Source organism: Caloenas nicobarica, chromosome 5, assembly GCF_036013445.1.
Source record: "Caloenas nicobarica isolate bCalNic1 chromosome 5, bCalNic1.hap1, whole genome shotgun sequence".
NCBI lineage: Eukaryota > Metazoa > Chordata > Aves > Columbiformes > Columbidae > Caloenas > Caloenas nicobarica.
This window is the reverse complement of record NC_088249.1, coordinates 8,876,776-8,895,219: the sequence shown is the minus strand read 5'-3', so window position 1 is coordinate 8,895,219 and position 18,444 is coordinate 8,876,776. Positions and strand designations below refer to the sequence as shown.

At 41.3% G+C, this 18,444-nt stretch overlaps 1 protein-coding gene across 3 annotated transcripts in view; it reads right to left on the bottom strand.

The window, feature by feature from the left end:
• Nucleotides 1-12,887: 12,887 nt before the first annotated feature.
• The window catches only part of AKT1 (AKT serine/threonine kinase 1), a 73,257-nt gene continuing 67,700 nt past the window's right edge, over nucleotides 12,888-18,444 (bottom strand). For all 3 annotated transcript variants that reach the window (XM_065635657.1, XM_065635656.1, XM_065635655.1), the window contains 2 exons: nucleotides 15,194-15,296; nucleotides 12,888-14,500 (listed from right to left, as the gene is read on the bottom strand). In XM_065635657.1, the coding sequence (XP_065491729.1) occupies nucleotides 14,421-14,500; nucleotides 15,194-15,296 (183 nt within the window). In that variant the 3' untranslated portion in view covers nucleotides 12,888-14,420. The remainder of the gene's footprint in view (nucleotides 14,501-15,193; nucleotides 15,297-18,444) is intronic.

Genomic DNA, 18,444 nt, shown 5'->3' with positions numbered 1-18,444 from the left:
GTTAGTTGTAATACTGTTTCATCATGTCACATGGTGCAACTATTCGCTATTTGTGCTGCCATTAACTTCCATCTAGATTCCAGTAGAATGACTGCCTAGGTGTGAAATCCACAGTGGCTGGGGAAACTCCAGCTCATATGGAATGTGGCAGTATATCTACACAGTTTATTGTATATATCTCGAGCTTGTCCTCCATTCGATGCAGTGATTTACCATTGGTTATCAGACTAAGCTTAGATCCCAAACTATTGCAGGAGTGTGTGGGGTTGTCCAAGCAGAGGAAGCAAAACCTCAAACGAACCAACAGAAGCACTTTTCCATGGGGAGAACAAAACTGCTACAGCAGAACAAAGATTGTGTCGTGTAATGTTGGGTACAGCTTTGCACGTGTGAAATGAGCAATGTTGAGTTTCCTTGTGCTGTTTCTTCCAGTCTCTTTAGGGTTTTTCATTACTAGATCTTACAGGGGAATGTAGCAAAGCTTTGAACATTGTGTTTTGCTTGTATTGAAGCAAATCGGTTAACTTATTAAAAGTAGCCAAGAGGCTTCAAAAGATGTTAATGCCTCTTTAAAAATGAACAGCAGCTATTCAGTTCAAAGACCAGCATTGCTTGTGCATAGAAAATTGGAAGAAAATTATTCTAAATCTTACTTTCTATTTTACATTAATAAAAGTGCAATAGAGTGAAAGTGATCAGATACTGTATATTTTATAATATTTAATGACTATCACAGTTATATGCATGACTTTTCTATCTTTTTCTTTTGTATAGATTTTTCTAAAGATATTGAAATGCCATACTTTTTATAGTTGATTGCATTTTGAACTGCTACCATTGTAATACAAGTTTTAATGATGTTTGCTGGTGTTGTGTATTCTGGGCTTTTGTTATTTTGTTTTTTCCTTTAGGAAAAGACTGGAATCAAACTATTATAGCCTATGCTTTTATTACAAGTTTTTAGTTCTCATGGTTGTGACTTTCATTAAAACCCAGTGATAGCTCTTATATTACTTCTGTCCTGCAGAGGTTATTATTGCTTAAACATTTTGTGGTTGTACGATTTACTTTAAACTTTAGGATTTATTTAATTGTATTTTCTTGCATTGTTTTCCTCAAATGTAACAGCTGAAATCAAAATCTCCTCCTTATTTGTTCTGTTGTCACTTACGCTGTAGGATGTGGATGTTTTTCCTGTTTGTTGACAAATACTGTTGTAGGTAGTGATGCTGATGTCCACCTGATAACCCGCACAGCGGTGTCAAAATCCACATAGACTCACCAGGTACCATCTTGATCTGTTCTACATACACATGCTCTTAAACTCACGCTGAAGTTCTGAAAGCTGCTCCTTGTGCAGGTCACTTTAATCTGATTAGAGACTTAAAGAGAAAACACAACCATTCATCCTGCCTCGTCAGCAGCAGATTTGCATTATAGCCACAGGGTGGCATCACTATGTTAGTTTTGTGTGGCTCACTACCCAAGTTCTTGGGTTTTCCTCAAGCCCTCAGAGCTTGATTTGATACTGTTAGAATTGAACAGCTAGCGTGTGGGGGGCGTGGTTTAAAAGATCCCCCTCATAAATCTGGAGGTCCAAACCAACTGTTTCCAAAACAGAAATTTTTTTTTTAATCCAAAATACTTTGCACCATTCATAAAATATAGCCTGAAATTCAAAACGGGCTATTTTGCTGTCTGCAAAGACAAAAGCAAAATGTAAATTGTATGCGTAAACATAAATTGATCACATTATTTTTTTCCTTTGAATTTTAAGGTATCTGTATCATAAACAGAGGTATTTATATGCCAGGCAATATGCAAGTTATATAATTATTTTCTTAAAGAAAACCACCTACAACTGAACACTATGTCACATTCCACATTTTGTTGTATTAAATTAATGTATCACTCAGTAGTTGCTTCTCATAAAGATGTGGGAGAGTACAGTGATTTTTGTGCCAATAGCAGGACTGTAGAGATGGATTTTGACGCATATGCGAGGGTGCAGAGCGAGCAGGCTGGCATCACTAGGAGGCTGCTGCCCATCGCCTTTGAGTGGTGATGGCAACTGGGGGATGGTCCTGGTGAAAAAGAAAAGGTGAGAAAAGATGAGGGTTATGCCGTTCTTTGAGGAGAACAGTTTGAGGAATTATGGGCTGGTCAGTCTGACCTCAGTCCACAGGAGGATTCTAGTGCGAATCCTCACAAAAGCTGTGCCCAGCGCTACGTCCTGGCACTTGAAGGGCAAAAACATAACTGGGAACAATCAACATGGATTTATCAAGGGCAAATTATGTCTGAGCAAGCTAGCTGCCTTTTCTGATGAGATGAGCAGCACCAGATGAGAGCATGATGATATTAGCAAGGCTTTCAGCACAGTCCCCCTGTGCTGAAAAGGTGCTGCTGTGGGAGCATTGCAGAGGTCTGGTTTGGGCAGGTGAGCCATAAGGTGGGTAGAAGCTTCGCTGGACTCTCAGATACAAAGGGCTATGACAAGCAGGGCAAACCCAACCAGCAGCTGGTTACCAGTAGCATTCCTCAGGGGTCTTACTGGAACGGATGCTGTTGGATGTCTTTGCTGATGTCCTGGACGATGGGACAGAGCGGACCCTTCGCCAGTCCCTGGATGATGCCAGGTGTGGGCAGTGGTCAGTACCTGGTGGGGGGCAGCACAGGAGCTCCGGCAAGCCATGGCAGGGGCCTCCTGTGTACGGTGAGGCTGAGTGTGAAGTCCTGCCATAGGGACAGTCACACTGTCTGTAGCCCAAACTGGTGCTGACTAGAAAAAACTAAAGGAGGGGAGATTCAGGTTAGACATGAGGAAGAAATTTACAGTGAGGTGGTGAAACCCTGGCCCAGGTTGCCCAGAGAGGTGCTGGATGCCCCATCCCTGGGGCATCCCAGGCCAGGCTGGACGGGGCTCTGAGCAACCTGATCTGGGTGAAGATGTCCCTGCTCATGGCAGGGCTTGGACTCAATGACCTTTGAAAGTCCCTTCCAACTCAAACCATTCTGTGATTCTAAAACAGCTTTGCAGGGAAGGAGCTGGGTGCTGTGGAGGGTGAGTTGCACCCAGGTCATGGTGTGTCCTTGCCATGGTAAGGTGAACTGCTGGGCTGCGTGAGCAAGGGCAGAGGCAGCTCGGGTCCCCTTGGGCGTGAGGTCCAGCAGTGTCCCTGTCGTGTGCAGAGGCTGTAGTTGTCCTGAAGACCCCACAGTGCAGAGAGACCCCCACGGACAGCCAGGAGTTCTGGCTTCTTCAGTTCACAGGCAGGGCATGTCTGTGCCTTTCTGAGTCTATCAAAAGCACGAGTATTTTTTTATTTTTCTTGGGATTGCAAGGCTGTATATTCATTTATGGTGCCTTGAATACTTGTAGGAATTCATAGTACTGTTGAAACTCTTCAGCACTCTTAGACCTGCCACATTCTTCCTCTTTTCTCCTAAGCACTGATCATGGCCAGCTGTCAGAAATGATGACCTGGTACAAGGATATGTGGCCTGAGTATGTGCGCTCTTACACCCTGTTTACTCTGCCAGAACTACTGATATGATGAAACTTACTCATACCCTTAAGTGTTTTTGGGGGCTGTGCTGTAGTGTGCAGCACTGCAGAATATAGATTCCTGAGCCTAAATAAATTAAGCTTTCAACTAAGTAACTTGCATACAAAAATTAATGTGCTTTTATGTATTTCGGTCCCAGCGAGTTTTGTTTTAAGGAGCTTACTTCTCCCACGCTTTCTCACACTGAGTAATACCTTGCTAAATGAGCAGTCTTCTTGTTCTGATTTCTCTTTCCATGATAGCAAGATTGTTTACTGCCCAAAACTGAATTTAAAATATTTTTAAACCCAGTAAAAACAAGTTTAGAAACCTGGGACTGTAGTAATGTTGGAGGAACAGTATAAGGAGTTAAGGTATAGTAAAATGTGAGGCTGAAAATGTAGTCAATGTGCAAATTTTCATGTTCTCCTTCTGAAAGTGTTAAGAAAGCCAACTCAAATACTTCCTTTGTACCTTGTTTCATATTCTGCTGAGTGGTTTAACTCCAGGTTGTTCTGAAAGTCCCTCACTTCTCTGAAAATTTGGGAACTTGGTCTCAGTTGCATGCACTCACATGTGTTGCTACTTCCAGAGCTGGTTTAAGATCCCTGTGTATTTAGACGGGTCAGATTTTCACATGAACGCAAGAGCTTTCTTGTTCAGCCATAGCATGGAGTAAAGAGGTTCTATAGAAACTGCTTCGTTCATGTGAGTTCATATCAGCACTGTTCAGCACAAGCGTTTATAAGTCCTGAAAATATCTGTTGTTCCTCACCTATCCAATATTGGAGTGAGCTGCCTTAGTGAGACCAAGAACTAGAAGTTACTGTAGAACAAGTTGGAGGGACTTTCTCTCTTCACCGCTACAAGTCTCCCACTCTTTGTTTACTCCATGCACTTTCGTATTTGTGTTTAGGACCATTGCTATAACCTTTTTTCTTACGTCTTGTTCTGGCTCTGTCCCTTCTGCACTAATGTTACAGAAACAGCAAGAGCTTGTGCTCTGCACCTTAACACTAACAAGTTTTCTGTCTGTGGAACTGTGGTGCTGTCCTTGCTCTGCAGAGGAGATGGTTGAAGCTCACAATGTTGTCCCTTCGTTGCTGTTGATGCTTGAAATCTACTCCAAAATGACATGATTTGGGGTTCTTTCATTGTCCTTAGTGCCAAGTATTGTCTTTGGTTGTGTTTTACAGTGCAAGTATAGCTTAATACACAAGAATTGTGGCTTTGAGCTGCATCTGAAATGTCTATAACTTTAATTTCACAGGTAGTGTCTTCTGCCCAAGTGAAATGAAAACTTTCATAATAATGAGTAGTTCAGAAACACCATCAGAAGTGAGACTACCCTTTATTTAGTGTACATCACTTGGACATGAAAACTAGTTCAAACCTCAGCACCTGTTCTATGTATTTTCTCGAGAATTTCAGTTCTTGTGAGGCTTTTAACTTTATCCCTCCACTCAGAATATTTTCTTAGTTTGCTTAACTCGTGCTACCATCTGTTGTTCAGTAACTACTTGGAGCCAAGACGGCTGATGGAGATCCGAGTTCTCTGAGATCAGCACTTGGCACTGGGAGCTTTTTCACAACCCAACAAGCGGTTCCAACAGCTGCATGCATGAATCACTGAAGATACAGTACCCCGCAGCACCCTGCAAGAATGGGTTGTGACAGTCTGGTCAGATGCCACACAAGCAAAAGTGCTATGAACGGAGATCCTTGGGAGGTGTGCCATAAATTTAAGATCATTATTTTGATACTTACTTTAATGTGATGCGCTCTGAAGTTTCATTACTGTTCAGAAAGCTTTGGGAATACCTAGATTGCACTTAAGAATTTACCATTAATTACCAAAAAAATTCAGTAGGCTGGGGAGGGTTTGTGCATGTGTTTATTTGCTATAGCAAACGATTCTGACACATTCCCGATGGCATTTTGTATTCCTGAGAGACAGTTTGCCCCAGCAGTAGAACTGCTCTTCACATGCTTTTGAGTCAGTCTATATTTAAACCTGTCTCCAGCAGTATTTTATTTCAGTTGTTTTAGTCTGGTTTGTCTAGCCGTGGGTACATTCTTGATTATGCCGGCTGTTTATGGAAAGATTTGCTATCATGTCCCTTTCTTCTGCAAGCGCTATAAAACCTCATTTCATTCAGAGCTTAGCAAGCTGCAAGAGCACTTCTTGAAGGTTTGCAGGAGGATCGTGTGGATTCCTTGCTGGTTTGGTAGCTGTTTGCTGATTGCACTCCCACCAAGGACTGGTGTAAATCAGCCCAGTACACGGCTGAGGCTCTCATCCCGCATGTAATTCATGTTACGCTCTGGTGTTGTCATTATTTGTTTAATGATAACCATTGCTTTGGCTGGGTATTTAACACAAGGCCATTCCCAAAACAAATTTATGGAGTCCATATGTTTGTATTTCATTTAGCTGCCTATATAAAGGGGGAGGAGGGAGCAATATGGAGGTTATATTGTCTTGATTTTATTCTGAAGCTGCATCTGCAGACTAGCTGGAGCCAAGCAGGGTCACTATAGGATGGGACGGTATCATCCAGGAATAGGGTGTTGAAACTTCTTGGGCAACATCCACAGAGCTGCCTGGCAGGACCTGCCCCCAGTTCCTCTTAGAAAATTCAAGCGGGGGGTTCCCGGGGGACAATGCGGGGGGTGCCAGGGACAGAAAGGCTCAGTGGTTCTGCAGAAGTAGGATGGGGAAAGACGTGATTAGGTCTTGTGTCCAAGAGTTTAACCAATTTTGTTAAGTCAGACCACAAGCCTTTCACACCACTAGAAAAGTGGATTTAAATAGGTCTCAGGATGTACAGGCTACAGACTGAGGCAGTGAACTTGAGGATGCTGAAAAAGCTTGGTGTTAGTTTCCCTGATTTTAAAGAGTTCTGAAGAGTTTTAAAGACTTAAAGAAAATATGTAAATGTCTTCTATCAGCAATTTTCAGTCAATGTCTTATCAGGGATTTAACTATTTTTATAGAGAACTCTGGATAGGTTAAACTTGATAGTTCATACCACAGTGAAAAGATAAGCTAGTGAAAGGGCAGAGAGAAATGGTCCGGTTTGCTTTCTCCAGGTTTCTTACATTTACCAGCTGGAAGATGGTAGGGATGCCCTGAAACAGAAATAGATGCCAGACAGTGAGGGATGACCAGATAGAATTTTTTTTTTTTTTTTTTTTTTTTAAAGTAGCTGACTCCTAACTCTACTAAAAAAATAGGAGGGCATGACGCAAGGCGCTGGGCAGTTATCTCCTCTTTTTACCCCACTGATTTCTAGTTGTGCTTCCACAGCAGAATTAACAGCAGAACTGATATTGAAAAATATCACTAAAAATAGGAAATAACTTTAAAACTCAACGGTTTCTTTGGTTAGGGCAGTATTTCATGCCAAAATACATCAGTAAAGATTCTTCAGGAAACCTAAGGATGTAGGTTTACATAGACAAAGTGGCCTTACAGGTTTGGGTCAGATGACAAAACGCAACTTGGCTTTGCTACATTAAGGAACCGTAGTATCCAAAATGAGATTACACTGATAGGGCACAACTTGTATGTCCATCCCTAAATTCGAATTCCTGGTTGTCTTCAGTATTTTCTCTCTCCTAGGAAAGTCACTGCATGCAGACAAGCAGCAGGCGCAGCCCTGACCCAGGCGGGAGGCTGCGGCCAGGACTTTCTCCCAGTCTCTGTACCACAGCAGATGGAGGTGATGGGAGGAAGACGGACTGCTCTACAGACTACCTACCGTACCTCCTTTGGCTCTTTAAATCTGCACTTGTCCAAGAGACCAAGGAAAGAGGGTCTTGCAGCTGCCTTTTACCATTTAAAGGGGAGCTGAGCTGTATGTTGGGTCTCTGGTCTCCACAGTAACCCCGGGAGCATCCAGCGTCAGGACACTGCCCAAGAGAAAATAATTATTTAAAATAAGAGATGTCAGTTCATAACACACCCTCTAGAAGGGACTGCAGAAAAAGATCTGAAATAGGTTAAGGCATAAAAAAGAATGAGAGAAGGCAGGGGAGGAGGAAAAAATCAATTCTTCCTTGTCTGCTGGGAAGAGAGGGGAAGGAGGAAGGTGTCTCAAGGAAAAAGTCAACAGGTAAAATAAAGAGAACTGGAATTCAGACAAAACTAAAAAAAGCAAGAGGGGACAGCAGAGAGCAGCCTGGTCTCTACAGGTACCGCACAGCAATCTGCATCCAGCCTCTGCAGCCGGGAAGTGAAAGCCCAGCTCCGTGTGCCAGCTTTTCCTGCTCCCGGGAGAGGAGAGCGCTCGGCAGGAGCAGGACAGATGGCATTGCCATCGCTGCCGCTCCTCGGGGGGGTGTGCAGATGGGAGTTGGAAGCCTCTTTGTGCTGCTCCAGCCTCCCTCTCCAGCAGCGCTCGGGGCCGCCACCAGCCTGCCCACCCCATCATCTGCCACTTAGACATGTGCACACATGCACCCCAGCACTGTGAAAATTCCAGCTGGACCTGTTAAAAAAAATAGGTGTATTTATATCTAGGGTTTCCTCCATGTTTGAAAAGTATCTTTTTTTTTTTCCTTTCTTGTAATATATGCCAGTGTTTTTTCACTATGAAGAGGTTGCTAAAATCTGGGCCACCAGCAGTGATCTGAGATGGAAGTTGACACGACTGTTTTGCACAGAAGCAGCCCGGACCCCGCTGCCTCGCTCACACGCTGTGTCCATCTCGGCGCTTTCCTGCAGTGTCAGGATGCCTCTCCCACCTCTGGCAAAGCGCAGACGTGACAACTTTCTCAAATTTACCTGGAAAACTGGGCAGCCCAGGAAGCATCACCCTCATCAAAACTGAGCTGCTTACTAGAATTAATTAAAAAAAAAAGAAAAAATCCATTTTAAGTAACAGGCAGCCACCTTTGGTCTCCACTCCTTAACAGCTGAGCAAAGGAGCACAGGAAGTAAAACTTCGGATAGGTAAGGTAATATCAAGCTTTACAATCAAGTAAAGTGAGATACTAAGTTTCATCCCTTTATCTTAGTTACACATTACATTTATGACAACCTCACCTGTGTAAATAAGTACATTTTGTTCTGCTTTCTTATACTTCCCTCCCTGTGCAACTTTCCAGCCTGCAGTTGCACCAGGTGACCTTGCTCTTTCCACTTTGTTTTTATGCAGTTTCATATTATACTCATTACTGGACTATCAGCAGGTATTCCTGTTTCCCTGTTTAATTTAATTTCCCCCAATTATATCAGAATAAGGAAGAATTGCAGCAGCTTGACCTATCACATGGAAAGCTTACTCTATGCTACAACCATCTTAAGAATAGTATCACACTATTTTTCATTATTAAAGTTTACTAAAGAGCTTATGGAGGAGCCAAAGGATCCTGCTGGAGTGCAAATTCTAACACAAAGCAGATATCGTCCTCCACTTGAACAAGTAAATATCACTCGGGGTGTTTTCTCCTGGTCATGCCAGGATACTGAGAGCATCCAGCCTCCCTGTGCCCATCTCAAGCAACACAAGTGCTGGTGTTCCTGCTTTAGAGGACAGTGACAATATATTAGCATAAATATGCTCTTCGCATCCCTGAGAAAATCACTGACAAAACTGTAATGCAATAAAACATGCACGAATTCAACAAAGATATATACTTTGCTTAAAGCAGTAAGTGAACTTGGGATGACTGGGGGCCAATACCATAAAACAAGAAAAAGGTGGGAGTTGTACTACTGGAAGCATCTCAAAGCTGAGCCACAGAGACTGTAAGAAAGTCGTATACAGGTCTTGTCAGTCTTTAAGCATAAATACATCCCGAAGACAGAAAAAGCACATGAAGAACCTCCTTCACTGAAGCCCATGCTCTCATCTTCAGGACCTAAGCCATTAAATGGAATCACAGACCAGTTGAGGTTGGTGGGAGCTTCTGGAGATTGTGTAGCCCAGTGTTCCACGCATGGTCAGCAAGACTTTCCCGAAGAACGCCAGTTTGTTCCAGTCGCTGTCCTTCAATCAGCTGAAGGAATATCGGTATTACTGGGTTTGCTTCTTTTTATTTTCCAAAACAGTATAATGTTTAAGCACATATTTTTTGATCATTTTTATCCAGTTTCAATGAATTCCCAGGCAGTGGGGCTGCAGATCACAGTCACTATTTTGTTGTTGTTCTGATACAGGTTTTCTCTGTCCTGCACAACGGTTTTCTGGCCAACAGCATCAGTACTGTAAGAACATAATAGTGCAAGCAAATAGATATGGTAGAGTTTGCAAATAACTAAAGATCACAACATTTGGGGTAGGCATTGCATCTGTTTCTGTCAATAATTTTCACTCGTACTCAAAATAATTCTAGTATCTCAGTGGGGTGAAAGTTATGTAATATTTTAAATATATGCAGCATTTTAGAAACCCTCAGAATTCAGAAAATACAGCAACTGCTGTGTTGCCATTATCTTCTTGAAACAAACTCAAAAGACCTGATGAAGGTGCAAAACACAAGAAGTTATGGCAGTATGACAGAAGACATGGAGAAACTGTGGAAAAACATCATAAAAACGGAATCCTAGCGTAGACCAAGGTTACATGTAACATAAAAAGTTCACAAAAGTCCATCTCTGGGGGAGCAGGTAGTGAGCAGTAACAGGCGGACAACCACATGAAACTTTGGTGAAGGAGAAACTGAGAACCGAGCTACAAACACATTGAAAACCAGAGAGGGAAGCAGTGTTGTCACACACCAAGTCCTTAACCTGGTTCTTGAGATGACCCACCATGTTCACAGAACCAAGATAGTGACCAGCAGTTAAAAATAAAATGGAAAAAAAAAAAAGTGATATGCAGGGATGACCGTAAAACCAACTTTTTTGTTTAAAATGATTTCAGACACAGAGCAACCAGTCATCACCTGATTAGAATGCAACATATGTTCCATTAGACAGAGCTACCAAATGTCTGTACACTCAGCTGCACTGGGGATAATAAGCTCCCATTTGCTATAGGCACTGTGTGTTCTTTTCGTTTTACTTCTAGTGGCAATTAACCTCCCTGTTATTAAGAAAATTGAGCTAAAAGTGGAAGACAAACACACTCATTTGCAACGCTGAAAAAACAAGATCCTTTTACATATGCCCATTTCTTCAAATGTGTTTTTACCACTGGAGCTCTTTCACATAGAGTGAAACAAATCAAACCTTCCTCCCAACTTGTAATTTCCCAAACTTTCCAGGCAGAAACCCCACGCAACTCACAGGCACTTTACGTGATGAGGCTGCTTCTGTCTCCTTGGAGTGGAAACTGTCATCCAAAATTAGAGTCTGACCTCTGATTTGGGACCCCCATACTAAATCCTGCTATTGGAAATGAAAATCTGACTTGACATGCTCTCTAAAAAGCAGAGTAATTTCTCCGCGAAGACTAAAAAAACCCCAAACACTTAAGAACATGAAGAATACAGTATTCTCGTACTCATCAGTTAAATGCATGTGAGCAATCCAAAGTAACAGACAAGAAAATTATCCTACATTTAAGGCAAAGATCACTAAATTCAAACAATCAAGGAATTTTTTTACCTAAAGCCTCTGAAAATTATCGTAATTTTTTTCTCAGGCGGAAAACAGGCAAATTCAAAGAGCAGAAGAGATACCTGAGGCCTGCGGCTGGAGAGCAGGTGGAGGTTCCCTTCCGGAGGGGTGACGGTGTAGAAAGAAAAATGAAGAGCAGTTTATTTTATTGTGGGCACAGAGAACTGCACGTTACTGACTTGCGAAGGGGTTTTTTTCGTTCCCATTTTTCTCCCAATTTTAGTTTTCAACTGAGTTCCTGGGCTGTAATATATACATATATATATGTATATATGTATATACTAGCAGTGTTGTGCAGGTAGATGTTTTAGCATTTGTTCCGTTGTAGCACTTGGGATGCATTCTCTTTGCTGCAACATGTGACACCAGAGCAAGGTGACATTTGACAAAGACAGAATGAAGAATGAGGAGGTTTTGGCTGCAAAAACAGAGGAGTTTGGGGGTTCCAAATAAAAGAACTAAAGGAATGCACAAGATTTAAGCAGTCTTTGCATATATAATACAAAAGCAATCTGAGGTGAATAATGCTCAGGTCACAGACTTTTGTGATAGGTAGGGAGACACAAGAGGATGCTAACAGTGATGGATACTGCTAAATCAAAATTTCAAGAACATGCTTTACATTTGCAGTTAGACGGCTGTAATGCTGGTAATCATTCAATTACAAACAACAGGCAAGGCATTTTGAATAATCACAGGCAAAATGAAGGAAAATATGCAGGAGACCCTGCGTTCAGGTGTGGTCCTCACATCTCACTGTTGCTAACAACACTAAGATCCCCAGACTTTTTTGGCTGGTTTTTGCGTTCCATTTTATATATGGGAATTAAAACAAACACCCTTTAGCAACAACTGGCAGAAAAATACTGTTCCGAGACATAATCAGCCTCAAGAGAATAACCCAGTCCGTGTCCCTGCATTTGAAAGACCGGATTTTCCTGGGGCAGATTCTGGTAACCTTTGCTCGTTCATGTTGCCTTTATTTGGATGCACAGAGTGAGAACTTGTCGGGGCTTGTAGACTTGCAGAAGAGTTCTTTGGACTTCGTTCCCGGGCTGGCTGCAAACGCAGCTGAAGGTTTGGATGCAAAGCAAAGAGAGCAGGAGATCAGACCTGCAGAACGGGACAGTCTGTCCAGCATCAGCGCAAGGTACCCGCTGCAGAGGCAGATCCCTTCTTTCACCTTCCCTCCTTGCACACAATGTCCAGTAAATTCTACTGGGAATTACAGCTGATTCCTTGAACTTAAAAAATGTTTTGTACATTTAACGACTTACTGTAGTTGCAACTTCTGTGCTCGGTTGAAGCATACTGCAGCGTTCTTGGACGTTCCTGTATTTTTCACTGTATTCTTTCTTGAAAAAGGACGTTCCAGCCATGTATAACTACCTCCTAGAAGTGAATAATATTAGTCCCAAGAAAGGAAAATGCAGAATTTTATATTGGACACTGGCCCAAGTGACTGTAATAGAAACACCTTTGAGGATTAGGGCCTCAGCAACACAATCTCACCGGCACAAGGACGAGAGCAAATGAGACCCATCCTCATACACCTCGAGACAAACTATTTCTGGCACAGGGTGTATTTCTTTTAACAGACATCTTCCAAAATTATCTTTGCATAATGATCGGCACAGAGATGAAACAACTGAGGGGAGGGAGAAAAGCCTAAATCCTTCAATGACACTCACATCAGACTCGAGAAACTGGAGCACTTTTGCATCTCTACAAATTCAGAAGGCTCCTACCACAAGAAATAAGAACCTAACTTGTTAAAGCAATTTTTATTTAAGTATTTGGAGGGAAACTTTCATATCATGAGTAAAAATACTAGAGTTGAATGTTGTTAAAAAAAAAAAAGGTCAAGATTATGGGCTCTCTGTGAAACAGCAGTTTCTGATGAAAAGGGGAAGCGAGGGTTTTCATAACATACTCCCTTTCAAATAAAAAAATTAAATGCTAGTTAACTGCAGTACATGTCATTTTTTATACAGTCAAGAGAACGAAAAACAAAAAAAAGCAATTTAAGAGAACGCAACCTACAATGGAATAAATTCATCCACAGCAGAGACAGAATAAGACTGCTTTTATGAAAATTACAAAGAAACATGATACAACAAAAATAGGGTGCGGGGGATTTTCCACTAAGATTAAAAATGAAAAACAAAACAAAAAAAAAATTCACTTTTTGAACACCGTTATTATTCAAAAACATATGAAGTTTCAACCTAGTTTTTTCTTATACATGGGAAACACTGTTAAGGTGAATTTTCAAGAGTGAGAAGGCACCATGAACTGTTGGCTGATACCTTTAATGCACACTCAAGAAGAAATAATCTGGCATGATGCAAAAAATCATTAAGTGTTTATATATATTCATATACCTTTTCATAAAAAAAAAGCGGCAACAAGTCATTACTTCAGTGCCAAAGTGTACTTTGTCTGGTTGACTCACTCATTAAGATGATTTCTCACTTAGATCTGCATGATATTTTTATACAGTGGTGAAAGTGGGTGATTTTGCATTGTTGCATCTCATATTAGATTGGTAAATCAAGCATTTTCTGGGTTCTGAGAAGCCAATCCTCTGAAGTATTCCTAAATTCTACGCAAATAGAATCATTAAACGCACTGTCTAGAATGGAATACTCATCTGTACGATGTGGCGATTCCACTGGATTCTGTTGGATATGTAATGTCTTGTAGCAGATGTTATAACAAAAATAACTTTTGTTTTTTGATTTACCTCACTGAGGCCATTAATGCTGTTCCTATAGTTGGTTTTCTGGAGTTGGATGACACTTCACTGCTGTCCAAAATGAGTTTGAACTGTAACCCTCCAGAGTTTGTTCACTTTGTTGCTTATATTATTGCACTAGCTACTAAAGTCTTACATCTTCCTATATAAATCTAATTGTTCAGAGTGCAGATTCTATATTTAGATAATGAACTGTATGAAATAAATAAAATAAGGGGATTTTCTGGTCAGAGTTGCTGATATGTTGAATACCTTAGTTATTTCTAAAGTAAACAGTTTTGGTGTATATTCTTAAAAATCTATGGTCATTCAGCATAAAAGCCTTGACGTAACACTTTAAGAATGGATTTGTTTTCCTTCTCAAAAATGCATCAAAGAATTGTTTTAAATACAGAATCTGTGAGGCTTCCTACAAATTCATCTAAATCGTAATACAAACACAGTTTGTAATTCAGATAATATAGAAAGTTCTCTAGTGTCCATTGAAGTAAGGTCCCCAAAATGCAGTCTGTTTTGTTTCTGAATGGGAAAACATTGCAAAACATTAAGCGGTTCCACTGGCTGAATAGGAGAACTGAGGAAAATGAGGTCTTCTCTCGTTATCTACACAATCCATGCTGTCATCTGAAAAATGAAAAAACGAGTAGACAACATTTGGTACCTTTTTACGTTAACAAACAATAAGATAATGCACGGTAAAGTTATTTCAGAAAATTTCACTGTCGCCTTTTACTTCCACAACTGGAAAGGACAAAGAAACAGGAACTCTTAAATCTCACCCCATTAAATGGACACCACAGAAGATCCTGATTGTTGCACGTAAATAGTTGTTTGGATGCCCGCTTAAAATTGCTAGGAGCTGCACTGCTTAAATCCATGTTCATTTTTTGGAATTTCTGGAAATTGTTGTTTCAGAGCATCAAACATGCTCCGTTTCCATGAAAATAAAATACTTTTTCATTGAGTATGGATGTTAATCCATACTCAATTGACTGCTTGCACACACGGTGTGTGTGCAGATGTACACGTGCAAAACTCAGGAAAAGAAATATCTTCCAGTGGCAATATGCAAACTTGGAAAAGACAACAGTGCAAATCATTTGATGATCTCCTACAACAGGTTTTTCATTTCCCAAACTGGAAAGACGTGGAAAGTTTCACATCCGTTTACCAGCTTCTTGGTCAAATACATATATGGAAAACCACTAAGTTTAAACTGATGCTTTTTCACATGATCTAAAGAGACCAGCTAACATTACAGCAAATTATTTCTGGTCGTCGGGAGAACACAGTGGGCAACATTCGAGAAAACTTTACCTTGGTCAGGAGGAGTGATTGTTATCATTTGTGCCGTAAATTCTTCATCAAAATATCTTGTATCTGTTTCAGATGTAACTTGTGGCTTAAACGGAGGTACAAGCTATGAAAAGAAAAAAAAAATTACCGTCCATGTACAGGTTCTTGCAGTTTCTTGTTTAAAACAGGGAGCATTTGAAATGGAGTTATAAGCTACAGTGCCTTTTCCTAAATTCCTAAAATAAGTTTAAATAACGCCAGTTCATAAAGAAGGAACCATATACAGTAAAAAGTATTTGTTTAGGTATGCACTTCTATTTATGGGGCTTTTAAGTAATATTGTTCCTAGGATTCAACTGCACAAAGAAAAACCTAAAATCCTGACATTTCTTCAACCATATATACCAATTATCAACTGCATCTGGTCAGATTTATGCTTGAGGAGGATGAAAATGAATAAGAAAGACGCTCAGTGATACCAAACTGATCAGCTAGACTTGTGTAACACCACAAGGTTATAACGTTCACAAAAACGTTTCGGCTACGGAGTTACTGTGCCCATGCAGCTCTGACCAACCCAGGAGAATTTAGGACAAGGCAGCAGCGACACGAGGCATTTATACTCCCGGTCCCCAGCAGCAGTTTGATATCAACTCTGACTTAAGAAAATCTGGAGTGCTTACAAAAAATTTGAGCGTGCTTAGTGGTGAGTTAATATTCTCTCGGGGACGCAGGGCTGGGTGCCTACACATGCACCCAGTTGGAACCCGGACAATTCTGGAGGGCAACGGAGCTGGGATTCAGACCTCGCTCACCTCCCCGCTGCACAAACAGAATGTAAACACCGTTCTCAGTGCTCCCGCAGAGGACATGTAATAGGGCTGAGTGCTGGGCTGCAGTTCGCCCACCCCTGGGGTTAAGCGTGGCCGTCTTTTAATAGCGCTGAGCCACACCGGGCAACAATTTCGGAGCGTGATTGAGGAAGTAAACGGCTTCCAAGCTGAAACTGCAGGGAAAGGTTTATCAAGGCAAACGGTAAATTAAGCAGTGACCCCGAGACTTGCACTTCTGTTCTTCCAGAAATAAGAACGACACTGACAGAAATCACTACCTGGAAAAAAATCAGCACATCTTGAGTGTACAAAACACCTCTTCCCCACCCCCAGCTTTTCCTGCAGCTTAGATCTGAAGAATCGTTTGCGTGGTAAGTCAGTTAATAAGAAAAGCACTAAGCTTCAAGCTCCTGATCGCCAGGATCATATTTCTGATCTGTTTTGAGAGCACCTAACAGAGTGTTGTCCCATCTGACAAACTACAGTCCAATAAAGCTCCTCCATTTTCAATGTAGACACTTTAAGAAGTGTAATCTACACATATGGTCGTATTTCCAAATACAAAGAAAGATTCTACAGTTTAAAACAGGTTTTTGAAAATTAAGGAACATAAAAATTCTGTTTATTATAAGAGAGCACAGTTATAGTATGCATTCATCATTTTTTTAATTACTAATCAACTTCTGTGCCCAAGGATAGCTTAAAGAAGCCTGGCAAATGTTCCTGTCAAAAAAAAAAAAAAAAATTAGGTCCTTAGAAGTGGTCTTTATGCCCTGAGTTTAAAAAGGAAAAGGAAACAGGATATGCCAAAGTCACGAGTCACTCTGAGCCTTACAGTCCTGCTGAAGCTACTGAAGAGGGAATGTTTCACATGATAATGTCAGTAACACTATATATAATATGTTGGTGTGACTTGATTGAGAATAAAAATCCTGTTGAGGACGAACATTCTTCCTTTCATGTTTTAACTCTATTCTCTTTCTCCTTATAGCCATTTTCCGCCTACTCCTTAGAGCGAACCTCGGTGTGTTTCTGACAAGCCGTGCGTGCGGGTGAAGTTCTGTGTGTCCTCTGAAGCCAGAGGGTTCTGGCACCCGCGGTGCCCCCCGGCCGATCGGGGACCTGAGCCACCCGCGTCGGAACATCCCAGCTCACAACACACGTATAATGGACTTGTGCTGCCTGTAGCACCTTCCTGTTTACTTTAGTATCTGCTAAAACCAATTTGAGACAGATTACGGTGCACCCACAAGAGCATCTTTTTCCCCCTAGCTGTCAAATTCAGAACGCTAAGCTGGAAACGGAGGGGAAGCTGCAGAAAGCTCGAACGCCGGCGTTACCAAGTAAATATGTTGCTTTCCTGGGAAGCTGTCACTGCAATAGCTCTGCAGTTCAACTGGCGGAGAGGTGCCACCTGTAGCGTCCCACTGCTGCAGACCAGCATGATACCCACAGGCTTATCTTGGTTTAAAGAGACCAAAAAAAGCCAGAAAAAACTCCATGTGATTAAAATCTCGTTGCGTATGCTTTGCTTGTGGGTAGGCAAAATGCTGTAATTTAAATCGCACCTTTCTTTGCACCGGAGACAAAAAACAATAATCTTCCAGGAGAGTCTAATGAATATTTTAAATTCTTGGGACAACCCCAGTTATTCAAAACTCCTTATAATTCAAAGCAAAGCTATGTTTCCAAAAAGCTTAATTACAAAGTAAGTGTTCTCGATTACCCCAAGCCTATATTCATAAACATATTCACCATTATATCGAGATAGTGGGTAACCAAGCTTAGCACATAAACACCTCTAGGCAGCTGACAAAATTCAGCTTTTATCCATGAGACTGCATTTCAGGTAAATGCTGCAAGATCCTCTTTGGACCACCCAGAACGTAGGCAGCAATTACTGACAGGCTTTTTGAAATCTCTTCATTTGCACAGCATGGACATTTCTACAGTGGGTAATGGTTTACATCTAATTTCAGATGCACACGCTAATGGAACAAGAGCAAAACCAGAATCCAGCCTCCTTGGATACACCCAGGTCAGAAATAGACTCAATTAGTGCACTTTTCTCCAAAATATGTAACATTTGGAATTTCCTGGTAGCTTCCACAACAATCGGAGTCAGTACTTCTAAAGGACAATCTATGAAGGCTTTCTCAGGCCTACAGATAAATAAATTGCCTCCAGCTGGTATGATTCCTCCTCCATTCAGGGAAGCAAGACTACCATCAAATAACTTCACTGAAGACATTTGAGCCCTGTTATCAACTTTTTATCTTGAACTGCAAAAAAACCCAGCAAAACCCCAAGTATTCATCTTGCCAGCTGGGTGAAAATGGGGATAACCTCCTGTTTAGAACAATAATTCAGATATACTTTTTTACATTTTACTGAATAAACTCCATTCAACTCCCTCCTGCCCTCATGGCTACACGCAGC